General features: G+C 40.7%; 2 protein-coding genes across 5 annotated transcripts; one reads left to right on the top strand and one right to left on the bottom strand.

The window, feature by feature from the left end:
- The first annotated feature begins 52 nt into the window (after positions 1-52).
- olah (oleoyl-ACP hydrolase) lies at positions 53-1,690 on the top strand. Of its 2 annotated transcripts, none has more exons than XM_047605619.1 (7): positions 53-140; positions 258-403; positions 512-650; positions 743-842; positions 924-1,093; positions 1,177-1,259; positions 1,388-1,690. In XM_047605619.1, exons 2-7 carry the CDS (start codon positions 277-279, stop codon positions 1,528-1,530), a joined length of 762 nt encoding a protein of 253 aa, XP_047461575.1. In that variant the 5' UTR covers positions 53-140; positions 258-276; the 3' UTR covers positions 1,531-1,690. The 2 variants fall into 2 exon arrangements, with proteins under 2 accessions (XP_047461575.1, XP_047461576.1); XM_047605620.1 differs by having other exon boundaries at positions 93-140; positions 276-403.
- Positions 1,691-1,921: 231 nt separating this feature from the next.
- On the bottom strand, positions 1,922-24,446 carry LOC125020272 (sodium/hydrogen exchanger 3-like). Of its 3 annotated transcripts, none has more exons than XM_047605618.1 (16): positions 24,357-24,446; positions 9,465-9,767; positions 8,081-8,241; positions 7,597-7,675; positions 7,307-7,484; positions 7,006-7,226; positions 6,395-6,597; positions 6,218-6,307; positions 6,051-6,121; positions 5,830-5,959; positions 4,709-4,854; positions 4,410-4,533; positions 4,141-4,314; positions 3,628-3,682; positions 3,463-3,543; positions 1,922-3,185 (listed from the first exon to the last, which is right to left on the bottom strand). In XM_047605618.1, exons 2-16 carry the CDS (start codon positions 9,685-9,687, stop codon positions 2,863-2,865), a joined length of 2,259 nt encoding a protein of 752 aa, XP_047461574.1. In that variant the 5' UTR covers positions 9,688-9,767; positions 24,357-24,446; the 3' UTR covers positions 1,922-2,862. The 3 variants fall into 3 exon arrangements, with proteins under 3 accessions (XP_047461574.1, XP_047461572.1, XP_047461573.1); XM_047605616.1 differs by lacking the exon at positions 24,357-24,446 and adding an exon at positions 19,078-19,778; XM_047605617.1 differs by lacking the exon at positions 24,357-24,446 and adding an exon at positions 11,454-11,949.
- Positions 24,447-25,992: the final 1,546 nt, after the last annotated feature.

Genomic DNA, 25,992 nt, shown 5'->3' with positions numbered 1-25,992 from the left:
CTGCGTTTTAATGTGAGTTACTCACTCCGTGCTGTAGATGTCTCCAGAATCCAGTCATTGAACTGTGCAGCTGCTTTAAACCAAAGAAGAAGAGAACCAGGAACTGCAGCACAGCAGATACAGCCAGTGTGCAGACCAGAGTGAGGAATTACTGCTTTTCATATTTATTAAGAGTTAATGGAACAAATGAAATGCTAGATTCATAACACATATAGTGGTTTAAGGATTCTTTGATGTGTTGATGTGAATTTGTTCAGGTTTTCTTGTTAAATCAGGATGGAAACTGTGATCAACTGTTTCAAGAGGAGGCCAGATGCTGTGGCCAGGCTGATCTGCTTCCCCTGGGCAGGTGGAGGGTCCATACACTACGCTCGCTGGGGAAACGTCCTCACCTCTGTTGAAGGTAAAAACAACTGTTTATGTTTAGCAACCTGCACCCACACGTCACAGCGTAACTTAACATGTCCCCAGAGTGTCCATGACTCTGATTGCGTTTGTTTTCTCTGTTCAGTGTTTGCTGTCAAACTTCCCGGCAGAGAGAGTCGAGCCAGAGAGCCTTTCTTTCAGAGCATGCAGCAGATCGTGGATGAAGTTATCGGTGCGTTGCTGCCGGTGTTGAAAGAGAAGCCGTTTGCTCTGTTTGGCCACAGGTATGAAGTGTCAACAAAGATCCACTGGAACACAGACACAGACACACACAGACACAAAGCACCTCTCATGATTGAGTTCTGATCCCTTTCAGCTTCGGTGCCTTCACGAGTTTCGCTGTCGCAGATGCTCTGAAGAAACTTCACAACGTGGAACCAGTTCACATCTTTCTGTCTGGTGCTTCTGCACCGTATGTAAGTTGACTTTTTTTTTCTCTTTTTTTTGTTTTCTATTTTTCGCTTGTTCCTCCACGTACATTTTTTTTTGTGTTTTAGTCTGAGATTCGCATCAACGCCCCGAAGAGAAGCGATTTATCGGACGACCAGTTTCTCAAGTGGCTGGTTTCGATCGGAGGAACTCCTCCAGATCTTCTGGAAAACCCGGAGTTCCTGAGGCTGTTCCTGCCGTCCCTGAAGGCCGACCTCCACGTGGTGGAGAACTACAGGTCGGCCTTGTTTGTCGCTCGCTTCATATTTATGTTAACTGAGGGTCAACGTTGTCAGTGACCTGAGTCTTTTTTTCCTGCAGGCGAAACAAACCAGAGAGCCCTTTCCTCTCCTGCCCCGTCACGTGCTTTGATGGAAAGGATGATATTCCTCACGATTTACAAGGTTTCCGCAGGATTCTTTACTCCACTCGGATTCTCATAAATAGATTTTAGCTAAACATGATGCAAGATGGAAGTTAAAAGATTGTTCTTGGATTATTAACCCTATCTATGTCTATATTGTGTTAACAGCTTGGAAAGACATTACGTCGGGAGAGTTCACCATCAGGATGTTCGACGGGTCTCACTTCTACCTGAAGGATCCTGGGAATGAGAAAATCATTTTAGATAACGTCACAAAACACTTGGAAACAGCAGAAATGGATTATTTGTGATACTTCTACAGTATGGTTTTTCTTTTTTACTAATTCATCGTAACGTGATTTAATTTTTGTACAATTAATTCCCAGACTTATAAAATAATAATGACCAAAGCTACAAGCTGACAAATGTACATATCTGAAATAAACTGCTTCTTGAATTATTTTAATTAAAGTCAGTGCCTTTATTTTTTTCTAAAAGTTGACTCTTTAGTATTTAAAACTCATGACATTCTTGCATAAATTAATTAAATTTTATTCCAATAGGTCTGGGTTTAAAATTGACTCCACGGAAACTGCGAATGTCTTTATTGTTTTTATTTCTAAAACACATTTAAATGCCCAAATCCCCAGTCAGTTGTTGGCGGTACATGAAATATGCAGCAGATTTGAGATGCAGGAAATGTCCACACAGATTTGGAATCTTTATTCGTGAATAAATATAAGAAAAAAGAATATATTACAGTAGGTTTTTCAATCTTCAAGTTTAAAATTTCACTTCAGGCAGAGGTCAGAGGAAACACACAAACAATATGCTGAAATATAGATCTGATTTTTGTACCGCTCTGTTTATTGTGTCCGCTTTTTGTGTCACATTCAAGGATAAGGAATCAGAGAACACGCTGATAAGCCACAACATTACGACCACCGACGGGTGAAGGGAATGACACCGACTATCTGGTTGTCATGTCAGACAAGTAGAAGAATCTGACTGAGATTTAGGGAAGTCGGTGGGTTTCTGGTTTGCAGTCGTCACTAAGCTGATATATATCCAAAAACGTTGGACTTGTAGAGTTTCTTAAAGATGTTGTTCCACTCATTCGTGTAGCTTGTGTCCATCCGACAGATGGGAGATATAATCTGCCATCAATCTACAAAACAGTCTTAACTTATGTCCCCAAGAAGTTTTTTTTTATTAAACCATGACCTGAATGACTGAGAACCTTCACAGACTTAAGACTGATGCATGTGTGCGATCCTGACTAGTTACTGTAGCTCAGATAAGACGATACAAGGCACGATATAAGGGAGGGGGGTCATAATGTTCTGGCCGATGGGTGTAGATAAGCAGGTAATGTTCAACATGTTCTGTTCTGTGCGTACGGGATCTACAGCTTGGCTTTGCTCACTGGAGGGTGAACCTGGAGTAACAGGAGCTGCAGTAACAAAGGTTACGTGGGCTGTCAATGTTTCGCCTGGAGACGAAAAGGACTAAACACAGGAATGGAAAAAAGAAAACATTCGCTAGTCAATATTCAAAGATAAAGTCTGAGGTTAGGTTATATGTCTTTGGCAGCCGGGGCTCAAAGGTGCTGGAGGCAGTTAGGTGGTCGTGGTGGGTTCCTGCTACAAGCGGCTACCGTCTCTGTGATGTGGCGGCGGCGGCGGCGGCGGCGTCGGAGGCGGCGGCAGGTCGTCGCTGTCGCCCCCCTCCTCCCTCTGCTGGGCGCCGGGGATGTCGGCCAGGACGAAGGAGTCCGTGGAGCGGGTGCTGATGCGGAGGGGAGCCAGGCGCCGCATGTTGCTGGGCGTCCACGGCAGCCTCACCTGGGCCCGCTGCGACGGCGCCACCGTGCCGAGGTCGGGCTCGGCCTCCGCGATCCACGGCGGGATCTGCAGCGGCGCCATGGGGTCCAGGTCCGGCATGAAGACTGGGTTCTCAATTCCAGCTGGTTTAAAGAAAGAAAAGATCAGTCCTGGAAAGATTTTAGGGCAGGGACCCCCAAACTGAACTTAAACCTAAACTCATTCCAGTGATAAAGATGTCCAGTAGTTGGCTCCATTTAGCCCTAAAGTATGTTGAATTTATGTTAATGTTTACTCAAACAAATTTAAATTTGTGGGTGAAAATTAAAAAAAATATACAAAATATGTATAAAAATATCTAATCAACCAAAGATTTTGGTTGATTTTGGCGGAAACCTTGTTTAACACCTTCATTTTTACCTCCTGGTCTGTAGGGGACTCTCATGGGAAGCGTTGAGCTGTCGTAGCCGGAGGCGCTGTCTCCCTCTGAGAATTCAAAATCTGCAAAAGAGAAAGAGGAATGCATGAAGTAACGGGTTCATTAAGGTCTCAGAATGTGTGTAAAACGGAACGACAGGTACAAACCTTCATCGCCGGAGTAGTAGGTTTTACTCTTGTCCAGTGACTTTCCATTCGCCATCTGTAATTAGTGGAGGAGTCATTCAGTCAAGTCACAAAAAGAGGAAAGTTCGTTTAATTCATAAACTCTTAGATAACAGTGCTCACACATTAAATAATATTTGGTACAATATCAATTTCTTTTAGACACAGGTTCTCCTGCAGATAAACAAACTACTGAAAGACATAATTTTGCATAAATACAAAAAATTAAATATCCCTAACATACATGAAAACTATTTTTATAAGATGAAACCATAAAATAAATGGTGAACATTAAACCAGATTAAAGAATTTCAGGTTTTTACTGAATGGAAAAAATCCAGAAATTAGTGGGAATAAGGTTAAAAGAATTTAATTAGATGTTTGTTTCACTCCTCAAATTGCACGAAAATCTGTATATTAGGTTGTAAAGGCTCATGTGAAAGGATTATTAATGTTTTTTGAGAGATATTGGATGTTAAAAAAAAAGAGAAAGACCTTTTGCGGCGGCTCTTTCTTCGTGTGCTTGGAGATGGTCTTGGGCGGAGCGACGCCCATCTTGGCCGACTTGAAGGACTCCAAACGGTTCCTCATGGTCCTCTGGAAGATCTCCTGAACTTCGTTTTCGTCTTTGTTGACGTCAAAGTGGCTGCGGCTGTACCTGTGGCGGTGCTGTAAACCGGAAAAAGAGGAAAAAGAGGAGAAGGGAATGAGAGGCTGTCTGTTTAGTGGATGATTTGTGTGGGGATGAAGCTGAACGTATCTACCTGTTTCCTGCCCTTATAGAGGTGCTGCTGCAGGAGGTGGTGAGAGTTAATGTCCTCGGTTTCCCTCATACCGTTCATGGTCTGCTCGTGCATTTCCAGGCTCACTGAAGGCACCGGGTTTCGTCTGCGGGTGGAAAAACAATCAACTATTAAAAGAAAAGCTTCCATGAAAAGCTGTGACTGGTGGTGGCCAGCAGGGGGCGGTGTCGGAACATCACAGTTTCTCATTATGCCTTCAAATTAAAATAATAACTGAAAGGTTTTCAGAATTCGTTACCACTATTCTGCCTTCTGCTCACCTCACTGAAGACATTCCGCTCTGATCCTCCGACATGTCGGCCATGATGTCCGGCATCACCTCTGAGAGGTCGTCGCCAAACTTCTTCTTGAAGTCAACAATGGCGCTTTCGTTGCGGATGAACTCCAGGGACCCTCTACGTTCACCCTGTGGCCGAGAGACGAGACAGAGAACGGCCTTCAACAAGATGACGACGACAGAAAATGCCAAGGCGATGCTAGATGCTAAATATTTCACTGTGTACCTGCACTATACACCGATCAGCCACAACATTATGACCGGAGACAGGTAAATAACATTTAAACCATCTTGTGTCAATTCATTGTTCTGCTGGGAAAAACTTTTGGACCTGGCGTTCATTCATGTGGATGTTACTTAGACATGTAGCACCCAACAATAGATAGATAGATCTTTATTGTCATTGTCACGAGTACAACGAAATTAAAAGTGCCATCAGCCAGTGCATATGCAATAGTAATAAAAATAAAAAGACAAATAAAAAAATAAATAAATAAATAAATAAACAAACAAAACTAATAAATAAGAATAGCCACATTCTCACACATCACATCATTCATATTGATTGAGGGTTGTTTTGATTGCATTGAGTTTTGTTATTGCTGTTGGGTAAAAACTGTCCAAGACCAGATAAGACACCCCCACCCCCATTTTATTAATTAATGCCCTGGTCTTGGTCCAAGCTACTGATCAGATTGCTTTTATCATTTATCTGGTAGTGGCCTTTTAATAAATTCCTAGAGTCAAGGCTAAAACCTAGGGTGAGGCAGCCTTTTACCATCACGGTCCACATCTGTAAAGACCCGAGGGCTGCAGAGAGTGTTGATATTTTTAAAAAGCTCAAGACTCACCGTTTTAGTTTGGTTTTTAATTGAATCTTAACTATTTATTTATTTATTTTACATCTTTTCCTGTTTTCGTAGTTGCATTATTATTTATTTACTTGTTTTTCTCATTTTCTGCTCTCAGGTCTTAGTGGTTAGCATTTGATTTTTTATTACTACACAACACCAGGAAGGATAAACCCACAGACCCTCACCAACGTTCCTAAAACGAGATTAACTTAAACGCAGGCGACAGAAATGTGAGCAGCACGACTCTGACCTCGTCCACGTAGTTCATCGCATCCTTGAGGTTCAGCTTGTGGAAGACTTGGAACAGGTGGTCGCGAGTCTTCCTCGCCGACGGCTTCATCAAAAGCTTCGACATCCACTTGTCCTCGAAATTGTTCCACCTTTGTGGGAAGAAGGAGAAGAAAAGAAAACCCTCTTAGCTTCGATCAAACCGTAGAGAAATTTAAAATCGTCTGCAACGTCTTTACACACTTGTCCCTCATGTAGTTATGTCCTATTTGTCCTGATATGTCCTCTATGGCGACCAGCATGTGATCAAACACCTGAAAGCACGAGCAGACAAAGACTCTGTAAGAACCGCGCAGCGAATTAGACAGAATCTGTCGTTGTTGTGTGAAATGTTTAATTCTAATCTCCACCTTGTTTTGCACTTTTTCTATGAGTGTGAGCTCAGTCACGGCAGCTCTCTTCACTTTCAGCCACGTCACCAGAGGCTTCATGGTGATACCCTGCAGCAGGAAAAACAAAACGAGGCTGTAAACGTGTAAACTGAACAAACTCATTTCCGATCAACGAGACAGGAAAACGGCGGCTACCTGGAGAATGACGGTGAAGTAGACTACGATGAGAGTAGTGCTGATCATCAGGTTCTTCTCCTTTATCCTACTTTCATCCAGCATCGTGGCCAAGCCGTAGGCAACCGCCCCTCGCAGGCCACCGTAGCCCATGATCAGCTGATCGATGAACTCCAGGGGGACCAGTCGGTACTTGTTCAGGATCCAGGTGAGGACAAAGACGCCTGCGTACATGCAAAAAACGTAAAACAACACAGCCTGCCTTGTGGCCTTTGACGTCAGATTGTGCTCAAGAGTATAGGTCTTTAACGGGGGAACCACGACCCCTAGGGGTTCTGCAGAGGTACTGCAGGGGGCTGGCAAAATTTTTGGTTGATTAGACATTTTATATATATATATCTTTTATTTTACCCAAATTGAATTTTACAAATTTAAATGTCTTTAAATACATATTAACACAAATCCAACATATTTTAGTAAGGGGATAAGGGATAGCTTAATACTAAATGAAAAATGATAATGATGTATATTTGGTGGTAGGTAGGGGGGTCATTTCTTAACCTCTCCATCAGTCTGGGGGTCCTTGGTCCAAAAAATGTTAAAGACCCCTGGTCAAGGGGATGAAGTCTCACCAATGAATCTATACACGAAGATGAAGAGGAGCGTGAGGAGGATGAAGCCCGTGTTCCAGACCCAGATCGTCTTGTCGACGGCGGAGATGCCGAGGAAAATGAAGATGATGGTCTCCGAGCCGTTGGCGAGCACCTTCATGATGTATCGGACCGTGTTGACCGAGTTCTCGTCCATGTTTGCGTTGATGTACTTCTGACAGCACATGCCGCAGAACATGATCCTGCAGAACGTGAAAAAATTTAAAAAACAAACAAACGATAAAAAACAAAATGGGGGCGGCGTCCTTTGAGGAAGACTCACGACAGGATGGCGGACAGGGAGAGCATCTCGGCCGTCAGGTAGGCGAGGTATCCCAGGACGAACACGAAGCCCGGCTCGATGATCTTGATGTTCTTGGTGCATCTGGTTAGAAGAGAGATCAAGAGGCCGAACACGAAGCCAACGAGGGAACCGCCGAAGGCCACCACGAAGAAGGAAACTACACAGAGCAGAGAGGAAACACGACATGAAACGAGCAAAACCGAACCCAGACGGGAGCACGAGCTGTTTGACCACTGTCTTCCCTAGTGAGAGGTAAATTAAAGTCTTACTTATTCCTTTAATAATCTCCACAGCATTAATTTTGGCTCCGCCCAGTGACACAAAAGCATCAAATACATTGAAGAGCACCTAAAAGACCAAAGAAGAAGAAAATTAATGCTTCTTTTATAATCTCAAATTGTCCAGAGGGTGCAGAGACGTTTTTATATCTTGCACATTACAAAAGACTGACACATTTCTTATTCCCTTGCGCTCCTTACAGCAGGTTCACCAGGAATTTCGCGATTCATAACACATAAAAGCGTCACTTCTTTCTAGATCCACCGCAACAAAGAGCCCGTTAATTGAGGAGGATAAAGTTCAGGGAATGTGACGAGATCTGTATCTAAATCTAAAGGTTCCTCCCCCCCCTTGCAGTGAACAGTGTTTGCGTTCTTTGCACTCCACGTCTCCTGTGACGGATGCCTCTGCAAATTCGGAAAATTTACTCAGCTTCCCCCGAGCAAAGTGTCAAGGGCCCTGACTCATACGAACCACTGTTACGCCGTCGTTGAGCAAAGACTCTCCAAACACCATGATGAAGAGCACTTCGTTGACGTGGACTTGCTCAAACACGGCGATGACGGCGACGGGGTCCACAGCAGCTATGAGGCTGCCGAAGAGAAGATACTGCACCAGGCCGATGTCCAGGTCGCCTGCACCAAGGTGAAGGGGGAAGGGCAATAAATAAAATATATATATATGAATTTGATTCAACTGCGGTTGAGAGCAGCACAAGGAAATACCTGTTAGTGTCATTTAAGAAGTCATTCAGGTGTGTTATTGAGCGCAAACACCTCATAACAGCCTGTTAAGCTCGATAACACAAGCACAAAAACGAATGACACGACAAACATTTTATGCATCGGCCCTATAATGAGGAAAATGGCTGATTTTAGTGTTGAACCAATGAATGGTTTTATTGTGTCATGGCTTAGAGATCGTAAAATGTAGTTATGATGGAAGTCAATGGGGCATTTTCGTCCGAGTAGTAAATTTTAAATCTGATGCTACACAAAAACTAATAATCAAGTCAATATTTTAGATAATCTCGGTCATACCCAAGACTGATCTGGAAAAAAAGGCCTCAGTCACCCAACATTAGTTTTATGGAAAATAGTTAATTTTTGCCCAACAACAACAACGAATTAATCAAAAGATTTATGCAGAAAAAAATATTAATCCGTTTAGTTTTTTTAGCAGTTTTTGGACATGGGCGTTTCTGTCTGCTAAGGTTAAGGCTAAGAGGATTGCTAGCTGGTAGCTGACTGCTAGCCTGCTGGTCCATTTTCAGTTTCACTGGGTTTCTAAATGTGTTTTGACTCGGATCTCGGCACAAGGGATTTTAACATCTTCTCTTGTGTATTAATAAATGTCGAATCAGCTATTACCAACCCCCCTGTTTGCAATTCAAAATCACAATAGATATGTTAAAAACGTGTAAAATCTCCAGCCAGGTCTGGAGGTCTGGATTCATTATGTTCCTCTGAAACATCTGACCTAAATGTCTGAGACATTTGTTCCACTTTAATGAGTGTCAAATTAATTATTAGCGCCCCCTGTTGGCAATTTAGACATGGATGTATAAAGAGGAATTCAGATTCAGAAAACTTTCTTTGTCTCCAGGGCGCAATTTAAGGTCTGTATAACAGGTTTATGTTGCTAGTGATTAATTCAGAGTCTTCGGGATTTTTTTTTTTTATACAGTTTTTAAGTGGATTTCTTTCTGTGATGAGAAATGAAATGAAATTCATGTCAGCCGCTCCATTTTAAACTTTTTTCAAGTCTCATAAAATGTTTGTTTGATTGTTAAAGAATGCGAATCAACTACTATTATCAACTTTTGCATTTTAGACGTCCAGAAACCCGGCTCTCTTACCCATGGCTCCCCCCTGGTGACACCCCCACAGCGACAGCCCCAAGCTGGCGGCGTTCCAGCAGGTCCCGATGACGGCGTAGACCAGGATGCCGCCCATGTTGCTGAAGAAAAGCTTGTTGGGCATGGAGTAGCCGGCGTCCAGGATGACCTGAGGCAGCAGGTAGAAGAAGAAGACCGTAGGGGTCAGCGAGAAGGTCTGTACGTGGTCGGCGCCCCAGATCATGGCGCCCAGGATGAAACCGAAGCAGATGAGCAGGGCGCTCTCTGGGATGATGTTGGTCACATGGTGGTTGGCTTCGATGACTGAGAGGAGATGAAATGTCACGTGAGATGACGATATCAAATAAAATGAACTTCATGTTTTCTGGTTGGAGTTTAGCAAACTTTTAAAACTTTCTAAATGAGGCAGAGCTTGCAAATTTTTTGCAAATGATCAACTTTTGCACCCGTCTGAGACCAGGCGCCACTTTTTTTCTGCTCTCTGAGTATGATTAACCGGCAACGGCGGGAGGAATTGAACCTCTCTGCGTACCTTAAGACGGACCTTTGCTTGGGGGGTTATGTGACTTCATTGTGCTGAGTCGCTTCAAGCTTATTCCATAAGAGACACAAATGGACACAGATATTGATTTTCAAGACTTTTGTTCCCATTGAAAAGTGGTTGAAAATTAATTCAGTCAGGTTTGTGCTTACACTCAAAAAAAAAAAAAAAAAATGGGTGTCGGTTACGTTGACCTAAATCTAACACGTAGCTTATATTATATAAAATCATGTTTTGTGGCTGAACAGTTCTAAATCATGTTGTATTAGCATAACATGCAACAATTTCGAAATTTACTAAACTAATAACACAACCCAATTCTAATTGGTTAAGATTGCAAATCCATTTCAACTCCAGAGCAGTAGGTGGCAGTAATGAGCAAACTCCTGATCAGTACTGCCCTCCTTTATATCAGTTGAAGGTGAAGTGAGCTTAAAGTACAAACTTGCTGGATGGTGTTTAGCTCAGTGGGTAGAGCACCCACCCCATGTGTTGAGGCTCCTCCCCTTTAAATTAAAGGCTAATAATAAATCCAAAAAAATATAATTAAAAAATAAGTACAAACTTGCTAAATACAGGAAGCGCAAGTGTGTCAAGAATGTCCCAAGGTTGAACTGGAGCCCAGAAGACACTTGAAAATATAAGAGAGACCCTTCATTTAAAAGGAGCAATGAGGCCACAGTGGCTTTTAAATGGTAAAGTAACTCATAATCACATAATATCATTTTAAATGGCCCAACAAAGCTATGTTAGATTTACCCTAACAAATCTAGTTGGACATAATCCTAGTAATTAAGTAACAGTATTTGCAAGTGCATCATGTTGATCCAACATATTTACATTTAGGTCACTCAACAAAACAGTTTCTTGCTACATTAAAGCATTTTATTTAGGTGGAAATTATTTCCATAATTTAAAGTTATAAAGTTGTTTTTTTTGAGTGTACATTCGTGCAAGAGCGTGGACCCAAAACAAAAACAATCTTATTTACGCTCAGATATGACTGATTCCAATGATAAAAAAACGCGATAAATCAAATGCACTTTCCTCCATCTACAATCAGCGTGAGTTTTATAGTAGTTTCGTTTTATTGTGATTACAGTTAAGTGATTCTTGAAGCCTGAACTCCCCCGAGGAAGTTTCCTGGAGCAATGTGTTGTGTTGATAACGAAGCCTCAGACGCTGTTACATATTAAAGCTCTTTCGCGGTGCAGCGTTAATGGTTTCACATTAGATTAGACTTCTACACTTTTGTTTTTGTGCTCTTTGCACTAAGCAGCTTAGACTTTGGAATAGAAATAAATGCTCCTTACTTAGAAGATCAGCAACAAAGGGATAAATAAATAAAATGAAATCACAACAACCCGACACACCTTCCCTTCTTATCTTATCTAATTCATTTCAACCTCAAAGAATCTCATTCCTAGATGTGAACATGTGTTACGTACCCATTTTGCACAAACCAGCCACCAGCACCCACAGTGAAAGCAGATACGGACGCAGCACATGCTCCCACTTAAAGGTGACCACGGGTATCCCCGTGATCTCCGGGCCGTGGCCGTGCTGACTGTGATTGGAGCCCGACGTGGACCCGTGGTCCGACGCCTTGAGGGGGGGGCCCAGACCCGCCGGGTCCCCCTTGGCCGACGAGACGAGGCAGATCACCAGCACCGAGCCCAGCAGCCACGAGCCCAAACGTCCACGGCGTCGCATTTTAAATAAATTTTTAAAAAATAATAATAATAATAATAATAATAATAAAACGAGGCCACGTTGAGATAAATCGTCCTTCTTGTTGTGATTGTTTGATCTCGGATGTCAAGGAGGCAAAAGCGCACTGAGGCTTTTCGTCTACTATCACTATCTAGTCATCTCCTCTAGTGCTTCTCTATCCTCCTTCCTTCTCTAGTCTGTGGTCAGCGACAAACTCAAAAGTGTGCAAACAAAGCCAAGATTTTATACCATCGGTATCTCCTCTAGGACCAAGGTTGACTGTGTGTGTGTGTGCGTGTGTGCGTGTGCGTGCGCGCAGGTCCGAGAATTAAAAGAGGAGGGAGTAGAGGATGTGTCTCTGGTTATTCAGTCACGTTTGAAACATTCACAGAATCACCGCTTTGTTTGCGTGTTCTCCATCCATTTGTCATGACGCATTTTCTCTGAGTGCGTGTGGGAGTGAGGGATTGAGAGATGGCGCAGAGGTCATTTGATAGACGCTGAATGTGTGTGTGTGTGTGTGTGTGTTTAGGTACATTTCCACCCGCTTCAGTAATGATTGACGCTGACGTTACTCAATCTGGGTCGAGGCGAGAAATGAGAAAGCCGTCCAGCAATTTTCCTCTCAGCGTTGCCCAAATAAACTGTGTGGATAGGATTATTATAACAGAGCTTTAATATCAAAAATAAATATTTACCGCGTGTGGACAGTTCTGCCGTCCGGCGAGAATCATAAATCACGTCGAAACAAAACTCTAAATCCCGCCTACAAGTTGCGTTTGTGAAACCAAAGCCTGATGTATCATTATTGGTCCTGTGCCAGAAACGCTTGATTGTTCTCCTTTTAAAAACGAATGCGTCTCACTCTTGTAAACCACCCTGTGGTCATAAACGTGAGTCATGTCGTGCAACAAACGTGTGTTAATCCGCAGCTGAAAGCATCTTATTTGAGCAACAACTGCTTAAAACTGAAGCATAAGAAATATTTGCCTTTGAAACACATTAGAAAGAGTCTAGAGAGGCAGAAATCATGCTCCTCTATATAATCAGGGCACCAGAAATCATGATGGCAACCTCCTGCCTGTTGAGGAGGAGCTGCTATGTTGATTAATTCATTTTAATTTTGAGCTACTTTTGATTTTGACTTCATCTGTAATGTATTTAATGTGTTCACCGTGTTAGATTTAGTATCATTTCCCTCCAGTAGAGTCTCTCCTACATGGTCTGATAGTTGGTTGTCATACAATACACACTGTATAAACTGGGTACTGAAAAATATACGATAGACACACAAAAACAGGTATAGAAAATGTAATATTTGTACTATTAAAACGTTTTATAAATATTCTTAATGAAGTTTCCAAATGTAAGCTTAAGATGGATTTGTACACATACAAAAGTTAAATTAATAGTAATCAAGTGTGATCAGGCTTCAGAGGGTTAAAAAATGCCACAGCGTAAAGGTATGGACGCACCATCAGTAGCTAGAAGGTTTTCAATGAACCTTCATGCCGACGTGTCCTCCAGCAAAACGCTGGATCCCGAGCAGCTTGACCCTAACTAACAAATACAAGTTTCTGGAACCAGAAAATCGCACATGAACCCACCACAAAGACTACAGCCGACGACCAGCTGGTTTATAATATCTGATATATATCCTCCGTACCAGCAGGGGGCAGTAGTCTGTACTCATCATTCAAACTGGGACACAGGAAGAGCTCCTATTACAGCCACAGATGTATATACTGTACATAGACGCCGCATTGAGCGGGTTGGTCGGTTGCTGCGATACGTCAGCGCGTCCGCCATATTGGATGTGGCAAATCTGCCCCGTAAACTAATAAAAGGCGATGGACTGAACTTCATTAAGCGCCTTTCTACAAAGTGCTTTAAGTTAATGCCTCTTATTCACCCATTCACACACACACACTAATGTATTTGGGAAACAAATAGTAATGAATTATTTATATTTAATTTAATTATTAAAAAGTAACTTTTAGTATTAGCCCATTTTTACCCAAAATACCCTATGCCATAGTATGTGGCACCAAATATAGAAGGAATGACCCATTCGCATACATATCTACACGGGTGGCACTGATGAACATTATATTATATTTTAGTTTATTTGGCTGCTGGAGGAGAGGACGTCACAAAAGCAAACAAGGACACGGTCTAATCCTCCCACATTTCGGACGGGGGTTACGTGACTTCATCGTGCTGAGTCGCTTCAAGCTTATTTAATAAGAAAACCTAATGAGCTACGATAAACACAGATATTGATTTTCAAGACTTTTGTTTCCATTGAAAAGTAGTTGAAAATTAATTACTGACCCGGTGGTTTGTGTTACATTCGTGCAAGAGCGTGGAACCAAAAGAAAAAAAATATTACTTATGCTCAGAAATGAAATGCTGAAAATGTGATAAATCAAATGCACTTTCCTCCATCTACAATCAATGTGAGTTTTATAGTAGTTTGGTTTTACAGGGAAGTGATTCTTGAAGCATAAAGTCCTCGGGAGTAACTGCACAAGCATGCAAGAAACAGAAGAAACCTTTCTGTTTCCTGGAACAATGTGTTGTGCTGATAACGAATCCTCAGACACTGTTACATATTGAAGCTTTTTCACGGTACAGTTTTAACAGTTTCTCATTAGATTAGACTTCTACAGTTTTTGTTTTTGTGCTTCTTGTCGGCTTCAAGACGTTTTTTTTTTTTTGCACCAAGCAGAGTTTAAAAAAAATAAATAAATCACCGCCATAGACATATATAGATACATGTCTATGATTACAGCTACAAACCACAGTGTAAAAGTGACCTCTCATGTTTAGTTCATTAATTCTAGATGATCATGTTGTGAAAATATAGAGGGTTTGCACGTGACGTCACAGCCAGTGGACGTCTCCATGGTTACGGCCGCGGAGGTTAGCAGTATTATTTTGAATCATAGATTTTAACAGCGTCTAAATTGTAAAATTAATTTAAAAAAGGTGAAGAGCTGTTGTGTGATTGACTGAACCAACGGATTTAAAAAGCATAATAACAACAACATAAACATAACAACATAAATAACAACAAACTGAATATTTACCATACAGTATCGTGTGGCTAACGTTACTTCTCAGTAAAGCTCTTAGCGTTAGCATCTTTTATTTAGCTACATTTAGCATAACTGAAACTAAAACTACCTTAAAATGAACTGAAATTGAGGCCAATCCACTTTTCTAAATCCATCCTAGTTTGTATGGACGATTGTTGAGTCCAGTTCCCTTTAATTTGATCTGATAATCCACATTTTTCCAGTCTCACTGTATTTACTGATACATTTCACCATGTTGTTGTCTCTCAGGGGGGCGTGGCCCCGGGCGGCACTGACGTCAATGCAACACCCTCTGTTTGTGTTTGAACGATCATACAAAGACAAAGATGTAAAACAACAAACGGTGTGATTCTCTAAGCTGATCACCCAGATTCAACACATGTTCTACTTTCTGAAAAGACAACAACAGGGGTCCGACTTGTAACAACGGTGCAGGACACTGCAAAACACCAGGCTAACCGATGACATTCAAACGGCCAGGCGTCCACTTGGTGTCTGACAGCCTTAACAAAGGCAGGACTAAGAAAAAACTCAAGAAAAGTGGTCTCAGTATGTGAAGAAGACTAAAATATAACAGCTGACTCGTCTACATTATGACATCTAGCTGTATTCATCCCCCTGAGTACTGATCCCCTTATGACTGGATGTTTTCTTCTTTCTGGCTAACAGTCCCGTCTTGTTCGCGCAGGACAAGGGACAATAGTCTCACTGCTCGGACGGACTGGTTTGATGATTTCAAAGCGTGAAGGCAGGTGTGAGACACAAAACCAAGAGAAAGCTGAAAGTGATTACTTGGTGATTGCAGCTACTTCACTGCAAAAAGCTGAAAAAAAAATATATATATACAAAAAATGGGTGTATATTACTTAGTATGAGCAGAATTATCTGCCAACAGATGAAGAAATTAAAAAATGACTTGTCAAAACTTCCCAAAACAAACAAAACATGAGACTTATGTTCTCAATATGTTTTAAAATGAAAGTAAATGCTAGTGGCAATGCTATGCATTAGCCATGGGGATTCAACAGGGGGTCTGAGACCACTGGGGTTTCCATGGAGATACTGCAGGGGAAGGTGCAAAATCTTTGGTTGATTAGACATTTTTTATATATATATTTTTTAAAATTTTGCCCCACAAATTTAAATTTCTTTAAATAAACATTGACATAAATCCAACATACTTTAATAAAGAGATAAATGGAGACAGAAGACGTTACATTTCATTCAGCGATACAGGAGCTGTCTCAACAGCGCCACACTAGACCTGTCAATCTAAGCCTCCTGCAGACACTAGGCCCCGCCCACTATCGCCGCCGAGCCAGTCACCGAGGCCACGTATTACACGTACGCTGTCAGGTTTCCACGCAATTAACCGAGAGGCTATTCAGTTCCCAGACCCACACGAGAATATTAGCGGAAATGAAGCTACGGTACATGAACAGAGAAATGTCACAGATGAGACATCAGGTTAAATGAATTGTCCCTTTATATATTTCAGATGGACAAGAGTACAACAAAACATGGAAACCACCGGATCAGTGGTCAGTGTTGACAGGCTGGTTAACTCCACAGATTTCAGTCTCCGCATAATCTGGAAGTTGGGTTTCTGATTAACACGCTGCTGGTGTTTTAAACGCTGTCAATCATCCTTATAAGAACATTTCACTGCTCAGTAAAGCACGACGCCCTCCTTCCCCCCCCCCCACCGTTATAAACAAATTACCTAATACACTCCGGCCTTTAACTTGAACCTTTCAATCAGTGTGAAAACGGACACAGCTCTGTGCACACTGCACAGACAGAGGTGAACGGTGCAGTGGAGGTCGAGCAGAGGTTATCGTATGATTGGGATGACCGGCGGTTACAGTTTAAGATTAATGTGTGGCCTGTATGTCATGAAAAATCCCGCTTTGCTCAGCGAAGTGAGTCGTTCTGTGACCTCTCCTTAAAAATAGATAGACAGACGGATTTAATTTTAACATCTGAGGAATTTTTAGGAGTGATCTGTGACGGCAAATGTTAAAAATGCCAGAATAACTTGGACATGAAACGCTCTGAAATCAAAGTCGGCCTGGAGAAGCATTCCGGGCAAAACGCAGGAAAGCAAACCTGTATTTGTTGTTTATTGGACTGCAATTATCTCCAAGGTACCAAGAATTAAGATAAAAGAAAGTCTGGCATTGTAAGGCTGTAAATGGGAAATAGGTTCATGAGAAAAACGACACCATTGTGTGGAACTGAGCAAACCAGAGTACATATTAAGTCAATATTTAAAGTGTTACAGTTCTTTTTTATTTCACTTTCACTTGAATCCGTCCACAGATTGATAACTGGCCTATTTAAAGTCGAGTCCACATTAGTCACTGGCACAAGAACCAAAGGTTTGTTTTCTTCAGAGCTGTAAAAGTTTAATCCATCAGATTTAGCAGTAACACTTCAGAGATGTGCTCTAATCCTCGGGCAAATGTTTGTGTTCTACGCAGCCTTTGCTCTCTTTTAATTCTGTGACGAACGTTTTAAACACAAGGAAAACATCGGCAAACGAAACAAAACATCTTTAAAATGTATTTTTCCTACTCTAACGTCTCTGGTGAGTTTCTGTCACTACAAGCGCTGCTGTAACATTTTCCAACCAGCGTTCTTTAAAATCTGACCTGATCTCCTGCAAAACAAACAAAAAAAAAATGTAAAGTCATCCGGTCGTGTTCCATTTTCACTGTTTGATCATCTACACAGTCGCTTCCTTCGTCCTGCATCGCGCCTCGAGGCGACCGCAGCCCTGTATTTACGCCAGCGGACATGAACACAAACACTCACACACACTTGTGCATGCTCACTCATTTACATTGTCCACATTGTCACATTCTCCGCAGCCCAGCTCCTCCTGTTGTGTATACAATAACTGGTAATGACAATGTTTTGTGATCATCACAGGACAAGACTTGTGGTGTGATATTCAGCAGAGGTCAGAGGCTCATTTGAATGCTAAATACTGTCATCTTGTAAAAAGTGTCTTTTACCTGTTGTATATTTTACCCCAAACCTCGTATTTACCAAACACATGGTGGAGGTTTGTCTAAATCTTGTATGCTCAGCTAGAAGAGGCATCAGCTGTATATATATATATGTATATATATAGTTGAGTGAGGCATGACTGGGCCTCAAGCAGCATGAACCTCAAGCACACACGCCTTAAATTGGTTATTTGAAGCAACTAAAGCGTATTTCCCCTGAAAAAAGCAACAGTCTTTTCCTTTCATCCGCTGGTTTAGCCGAAACCAGATTTGGTTATATTATAGGCATGAAAGATTTTCCTAATGAATTTCAAAACAAAATAAAATAATAAAAAAAATCATATTGACATTGTATGTTTTTATTGCTATATGAAATTAGTTATAAGCTAAGAGTGACTGGTTGAGATTTTAGTGTAAATCTTTGCTGCTTCAGGTGTTTTAGACACGTACGAGCTTCACATTGACACATTAAAAGTGAAATAGTCTGAAACCACCTTTAATACCACAAAGTTTGTAACTGGGTGTGTGAGCAGCTTTTAAAAGATGATGGATTTTTACTGATTTACAGATTCAATATGCCACATGATTTACGCTACATGCATTTACTTTCATTGCCCTGTACCTGTGTAATGACAATAAAGTTCCAATTCTAACTAATCTGTCCAAAAGTTGCACTAATTATCATCTCGACTATTTACAGCTTTTCATGCTTTTCACGCTTTTCTCTGACTGTTTTATGACATTTCTGCAAGTAAAAGATTTAAGAAAGTGCTCCACAGATGCATTTCTGTAAAGACTTAAATAAATCATATATGGTCACTATAAGGCGCAATATAGAGAAAACTGAACTGAAATATGCATCCACACTTACAGGTTCTGCTCTGACCAAGCCTGTAGTTACTCCAAATCCTGATCAAAGCTGTTGTCTCAAGCTTCTTTAATGGAGGAATTTGATGCTTTTCTTTGTCACAGAAATCATTTTTTTCTAGATGTGCTTCACTTTTCTGAGATTTTATAGGTAAAATATGAATTTTTTTGAAAAGATAACTACAAAATTGGTCGGTAGGATATAGACACATGTGCAAATTTTAATCCAATACCTGTATGTGTGACTTTAATTAGTGATAAATGACTTTCCCTATGGATTAATAAAGCAGTTTAGTTTTGTTTTTTTTTTGTTTTTTTTTAATCCATCAAAGTCGGGGCAGATAAGCCCTTCAGGGACAGGACTTTAATGGACTCACTGAGTTTGCAGAGCCAGGAGACCAGGATCCACAGGGCCACCAGGTACGGCGTGGAGACGTGTTCCCACTTCCAGGACACGATGGGCAGGGTGGTGATGGGGCCTCCTCCGTGACCAGACTCGTGGCCGGTGTCGTGGCCGGCGTCCGTCCCATTCCCGGCGCCCGTCTCCGAGGGGACGCCTTCGCCGCTTTGCGTGGTGTCGTGCTGAGGCGTCTCATTGGCGAGACCTCGGGACGCCAGCAGCAGCGACACGCCGAGAAAAAGTGCAAACCGCAAAGTAGTTGCCATATTTTGGAAAAAATGAAAATAAAAAACTTTTTTTTAGGCAACTGCTATCAGAGCTCGGTGCTCAACTAAATCTCATTCCTTTCCTGCGTCTTCTCCTTCCCACTCAGATCTCCTTCACTTTTCTTCTGAATATGTCAACATCCTCACTCGGCCACAGCATGGTGGCCCTCTCTCTGCTCTCCTCTCTGTCGAGGATACAGCTTTTCAGAGCAGGTGAAGCTCAGCCCATCATGATGCTCGCCTGTCTCCTCCCACTTTCATACCCGGACCGGCTAGTCTGTCCACTTCACTCAATAGACGTCTTAATGCTTTTGTTGGTTCTTTCATGGTTTCCACTAATCTTAAACTTCTCAGAAAAAAAGTCAATTGAAATATTTTCGAAGCAAGTTCCTTGTTGACACTGCTCCGTAATCTTTTGTAAATCAATAGATTATCGGACAAACGTATGCTGACACAATGCTGGATTTTTTACAGCTTATCAGAATTACTACATTTATCACGGCATTTTTTTTTTTTTTTTTTTTGAATAAATAAAACAATTCTTTTGTAAACTTTTACAAAAGAATATAGATTCCATCACAAATACCGCACCTTGATATGGGTTGAAATTTCCACCTTTTAAATAAACTAGTTTCAGGGCCATCATTCACAGAAACGCGGCACGACGGCTTAATCTTTATGAAGAAGTTAAAAAATGACAAACATGAAAAGGAGGGAGGTGTAGAAATCTCCCAAGTCAGAAGATGACTTATTTGTGATTTAACCTAAAAAAGAGAAGTTAAGATTTTACACGCTAGGAGAAAGCGATGGATCGGTGGATCCTCGCTGGAAATGGAAATAAATACAAAGACTAATTCCCCCTTCACTGTTGCAAAGTGACCTCCTAGTTTCACTGTGAGATCTCATGAGTTGCAAACACAAGTTGCAAATGTGCAACATCTTGCACACAAAACTGCAAAATCATTCCACCTCCAGAGAACGAGGAGAAAGGTTGGTGCACGGACTGATTACATAACTAAATCTCACCTTAACGTGTCTTTCTAAGACGCATTTCTTGACACTTAACATGACAATAAGTCTCCATATAGCTTTAAAAACACACTGAAGAAATGAAGCCCCATTCACTACAACAGACCTCTCCTGTGTCATTGTCTGTGTTTTTTCCATAAATGATACGGGGAAAGGAAGGTGGTTCGACCCGTTTGTCTCTTTTATTGGAAACCAGCACCTGTGTTCCCAATTTTCCCCCCCTCCCCTGCCCAGCGCTGGACAACAGCACAGTGTTGAGCCTTCATTGCCTCTATACATGTGTGTTTAGGTGACAGAGACTTGTAAATGAACCTTGGGTTTGGATGTGCCGCTTCTTTTCCACGAGTCGTTAATCAACCAGAGTGCCTGATTTGCCATCTCTCACACGCTCGCGATCCCTTTAGTTACACTTTAAACCATTATCAGCTCCTACTCTCCTCGGACGGAGCCACCGGCTGCTCCGTTCAGTTTCTCGCTCCGGGTGAACCAAGGTTGTTGAGGAAATACGGAATTTGTAAAAAAAAAATTCCAAGGAAGAAATGTACACAAAGGAGGTAATTTTTTCTTTAAAAGCTGATTCACCCAAGAGACAAGAGAGCTCAATATTCAGGCATGACATAAAGTCTTAATCTTAATTCACATATTTTTTTTTACAACCTAGTGGACTTTAATTTAACCGTCCAGCGCTGTATTTCATATGAAAATGGCAATAATAGAATAGAAAAGAAAAGTAAAGCACTGTTTTAAGAAATCCAGGGACTTCATTTAATCGTAATCGTAATCAAAACATTCATTTCATGTCCACCGAAATCTTATGACTTAACTGATCGTAACTTTACAGCGTTGTAAAGTCTCCAGATAATGGACCGCCTACAAAACAAACAGTACCGGTAACTCTTGAGTTAAAACACTACTAATTATTCCTCTGTTTCCTTGAACACTATTTTACTTTACTTTAACGTTTGACTCCCATAAACTAATTTAACCACAGTGAAACTTGCAGAGTCAGTTTCATGCTGGTGTTGTTATATCGTGACGCCAGCATGAACTTCAGGGCAAACCGAGCCTTTTAAATGATAATCCTGTTCACAGTTCATGAGTAAACTGAATGTCTGCTGTCTTACTATCTCCAGTTAGTGGTATTCAAAGGGTTCAGGAAAGCAGGCGTTTGCTGGTAGGGACTAAATCCACACACTTTGACAAGATATTATCAGATTTTAATTTTAAAAAAGACACAAATGCAATAGACCAGTAATGATTCTGTGAGTGAACACATGTGATAATCACCATTTATCCATTTACAACAAGTCTAAAGCAATGCTAGCAGTGCAGAGAGAGAGAGAGTGGTAAATTTCAGCTTAATGCTAATGTCAGCATGCTAACATGTCTGCAATGACAATGCTAACATGCTAGTAGAATTATTTTCTTCATCTTAGAGTAGCGCGTTAGCATTCTGCCATTAGCTACTTAGCACTGAACTAAACAAGGTATTGGGACGGACAAGTGAAACTGCGACTCGATGAAAAGTTAATAAATGGTTGTACCTAAGTTGATGGCAAGCTATCCAAAACTCACGCAGACACTTCACATAACACCCAAAACATCAACCTGATCTCAGCCACGTACACAATTCTGTGTCAATTCATTTATAAGATATTTCAGGGGATAAGTAAGACCTCCGACCTGCTGGTGGCGCCATATTTAGAGTCAGACGATCATCAACTTCATCCTCCAAACTTTAAGGCACTCTATCGTATAAACGTTCTGATATTTAACATTATTACTGAACTACTTGGCCTTCATCCTCTGGGAACCATGAACACCTTTACAAAAAATACTGGTACTTAAATGTGAGATTTTGCTGCTTTTCTTGTGCCATTTTTTATCACATGTATTAGTTAAAACTGTTCTACGATATATTGATAAAACAACATTTTGACAAGACAATTCCCACAATGCATGGCTCTAAATATAGACCAGTGTAACCTGGGAAACTCCATTGTCATTGTGAATCCTGAATTACATATAAAGTGTTAGCTCATGGAGGAGAGCGCTGAGTCAGAGAGGAAGAACAACACAGACAATTGAACACAAATAGACACTACAAACAGAACTCAGCTGGGATTTTCCTCATTCCTGAGACTGTTATCGCTTGGTGTCCCAGTTTTATTCGCAACAGGACCTGTTCCAGATAATATCAATAATTGATCTGACAGACCTATGTCTGTTAATAAGTATCAAAGAGAACTCAATAACTCTTTCCTTTGCTCATACAAACTTACACTGACACAATGATGGCTTTTTACAGCTTATCAGAATTACTACTTTTGTCACGGCAGTTTTTTGAATAAATAAAACAGAATTCTTACGCAGCAACTTATACTATTAGTACCTTTTTCCACTGCTGAATGCACTTGTTTAGGAAAAATTTTGCATGTCAGTCAACTGCACAGTTTGTTGATGGTGTCAAACTGCAGAGGAGAGGATGTTAAATGAAAACACCTGCATGGTCTTCAGTCAGATGAAGGATGTGTCTAGGTTGACAGGTCAGGTAAGTAGCACAGAAATGTTGTTGAATAAACACAAGTTCACCGAGGTGACCTTTGATATGTGCAAGAGTTTGATACTTACGCGCAACTAAAGGTTGTTATAACTAAAGAACAGTCTGTAGTGCAAATGTCAAACTAGAACAAGTGGACTGTGGTTGTATGCGTCCAATAACTAGACTCGTATTCAATGCGTGGCTTAAACTTGAAGGAAACGTGTTACGCATGCAAAAATAAATGTATTTTTGCTGACAATCATGGTACCACAATGAAGTTAACTGTTTGTACAGAAAATTGGTACTTTTTTAGTGTAACATGTGTGTGATATGTTGTCCTAATTAGCATATGACTCTCTGAGGCATGGCCATAAATATGCCTTGTGAGGTCAAATAGAGCTCTGATCTGCATACAAGTGGGCATTTGTGCCGAATTTTAAAAAATTCCCTACAGAAGTTCCTGAGATTTTGTGTTCGTAAGTTGATTTATGGTCAAAAATGTACGTTTGAGACCTTTGGCCTTTGAAATCAAATCACTTTAAGCCAATTCCATAATTTCTGCAATATAGCATTTACAAAAATGGGACGGACAGGATGTTACAGCAACCTTCTATACACTAATCATTAATCACATCATTCTGGATTCCATGTGAATGTTTGTACCAAATTTGATGAAATTCCTTTGAGTCATTTCTGAGATGTCACATTCCTCAGAAGTTAAGGCTAAAAATATGTTGCGACCTGTCGTCATCGGCTACTAATTCTAGAGAGAAAATTTCTGTCAACTTTGGAGCAATTCAGTCAAGGCATTCCTGAGGTGTTATGTTCACAGTGACCTTTAAACACCGATTTCAGATCACTTCATTTGATGAGGGACTTTCTGAAGATATTGTGCTCATAAGATGAGTTGAGGCCAATTTAATGAAACTCCAAAATGGCCTGAGATATTGCATTCGTAAGAATGGGACAGACAGGAGCTCATAGTAACATCTAAGCACCAAAGTAAAATCACTTCATTCTTGGGTCCAAGTGAATGTTTTCACCAAATTTGAATAAATTCCTGCAAGGTTATTCTGAGATATTATGTTCATATTGTGTTATTTGACCTTTGGAGGCCAAACAGTTAATCCCTCGATCCCTTTAAGTTGAGGAAAGTCAGTTGCCGTGTTTCCAGGAATCAAACAGACGCAAGGACTAAAAAAAAACCCCAACGCATCATGTGTCTGACTACAGGTTGTTTGAAGTATAAAATCTGATAGTGACAGTGTCACATCAACAGAGTCATGAACAGATAATAATCACGATATCATGCTGTATGGTCATGTCAACATCAATAAACCATCTAACCCCTTAGTATTTCCTGAATCACTTCCAGATGGGTGTTTCAGGAAGACATACGGGACCAGATTAGCCACTTACCTCAATAACTTCAGCTGCATATTGAAAACACGTTTGTGGCGTCCTCTGTTGTATTGATACAGACTGTTGCCTGAACCTGTGTTTGTGATGCTGTTCAACAAGACCAAAAGAATAATTAGAGGAGACTGTTAAAGTATTTACCTCACATATTTCAGCCTATCAGACTTCACATTTGAAAGTACAACAGAAAATAAGAGTTTTTCTGCATATTTTATGTTGCGTGTGATGAACTGATTATTATTTTTTTTTTTTAAACAAACTTGCTGAACTATAGACAGCTTTCATATCATGACTGCTGAATGCGTTCTTGGAATTTATTGTAATGCAACCTGTAATAACTCATGTTCACTTTATTTCAATATACTTATATTACACACATTTCCAATGTACTATTGTACTCTGGACTCATCGTGTGCAATAACCCATATTTATAACCATATTTATACTGATATTGCGCAGTAACTCATGTTCACTTTCTTTTCATATACTTGAACATATTTCCTTATATATTGGACTCCGGACTCACATGCAGTAATTTCTGTGCAATAATTTCACGCTGCGTAATACCCCATATTCAGTGTTATTGTAGAGCAGCATCTCAGGTTCACCTATGCTTGTACATATTGTTATATATATATTTCTTATATTTTTTACATTGATTCGTGTATTACTATTACTATAATTGTCTACTTATTGTTATGGCCTACATTTCTGTTTGATCTTAACACTGATACACTTTGAGTAGGAAAAAACGAAAAAATAACTTCCCCCTGGGATCAATAAAGTAATTATGATTCTGATATATCTCAGTTTATTTTTATATACTTGTAATGATTATACACATTTACTTTTTTTTTCAAATGTTAGATTAATTATTATTGTCTTTGCAATAGTCTGATGGCCACTAGAGACACTAGAGACACCGATCGCATCCCATGCATTCAAGTAGAAGGAGAATATGAAAAAAGTAGTAGACTACATCTGTTTATTTTTGGATACACACGACCAGTCAAAAATTTGGACACACTCAGAAGTTATGTCCAAAGTTTTGACTTGTGTATATGTATAGTTTTATAAGTGAAAGGTCTTCATTAATGAACAGTTTGGGGTGTATTTTGGTCCAGATGTCCTGCAGCCCTTTAACACTGTCTCCAAATAATCACGGCTCAAAAAGAATTAAAATTAATTAACAAATCAACCAGTTAACACACCGTTTATCCAACTAAATCAAGGTGTAAATATTGTTTACAAATATCAAATTCCTTTAACACAATAACCGTGTTGTCATGTCAACTGACATATTTAAATTAATCAAAATCCTCTGAATATGTCTGATAACGTTGATGTTGTTAGCTTAGCTTGTCTGTTTGCTTACCTGTTGCTAAGGTACTAACGGTATGCGGCGCGCGTCCGTACCGCGGACTCGGCTCACGTGACGTTACCCAACATTCTGCGGGCGCGCTGACACCAACTGACGTAGTAACGGGCAGTTAGGCCGTTTTCCGAGAATCGACTCTTATGTCACGACTCCTGAAGAAGAATCGGCTCCTTCGGCTCCAGAACGGCTCTTTATTTTGTATCGTTTATGGTCGATTATTTTAATTCAGCACAGTAAATACAAAATGTTGTTGAAAGC

This window comes from Mugil cephalus, chromosome 14 (genome assembly GCF_022458985.1).
Source record: "Mugil cephalus isolate CIBA_MC_2020 chromosome 14, CIBA_Mcephalus_1.1, whole genome shotgun sequence".
In the NCBI taxonomy this organism is placed as follows: Eukaryota; Metazoa; Chordata; class Actinopteri; order Mugiliformes; family Mugilidae; genus Mugil; species Mugil cephalus.
The sequence above is the reverse complement of the archived record's forward strand: the minus strand, read 5'-3'. Positions and strand labels throughout refer to the sequence as shown.

Bases quoted from the DNA above. Each gene is read 5' to 3' on its own strand.
- olah (XM_047605619.1), top strand. From the start codon at position 277: ATGGAAACTGTGATCAACTGTTTCAAGAGGAGGCCAGATGCTGTGGCC. The intron at 1,094-1,176 runs GTCGGCCTTGTT...TTTTTCCTGCAG, and splicing joins CACGTGGTGGAGAACTACAG to GCGAAACAAACCAGAGAGCC. The intron at 1,260-1,387 runs GTTTCCGCAGGA...TTGTGTTAACAG, and splicing joins TATTCCTCACGATTTACAAG to CTTGGAAAGACATTACGTCG.
- LOC125020272 (XM_047605616.1), bottom strand. From the start codon at position 19,366: ATGGCAACTACTTTGCGGTTTGCACTTTTTCTCGGCGTGTCGCTGCTG. The intron at 6,122-6,217 runs GTGGAGATTAGA...TCGTGCTTTCAG, and splicing joins TAGAAAAAGTGCAAAACAAG to GTGTTTGATCACATGCTGGT. The intron at 3,683-4,140 runs GTCTTTCTCTTT...CACTAATTACAG, and splicing joins AGAAAGAGCCGCCGCAAAAG to ATGGCGAATGGAAAGTCACT.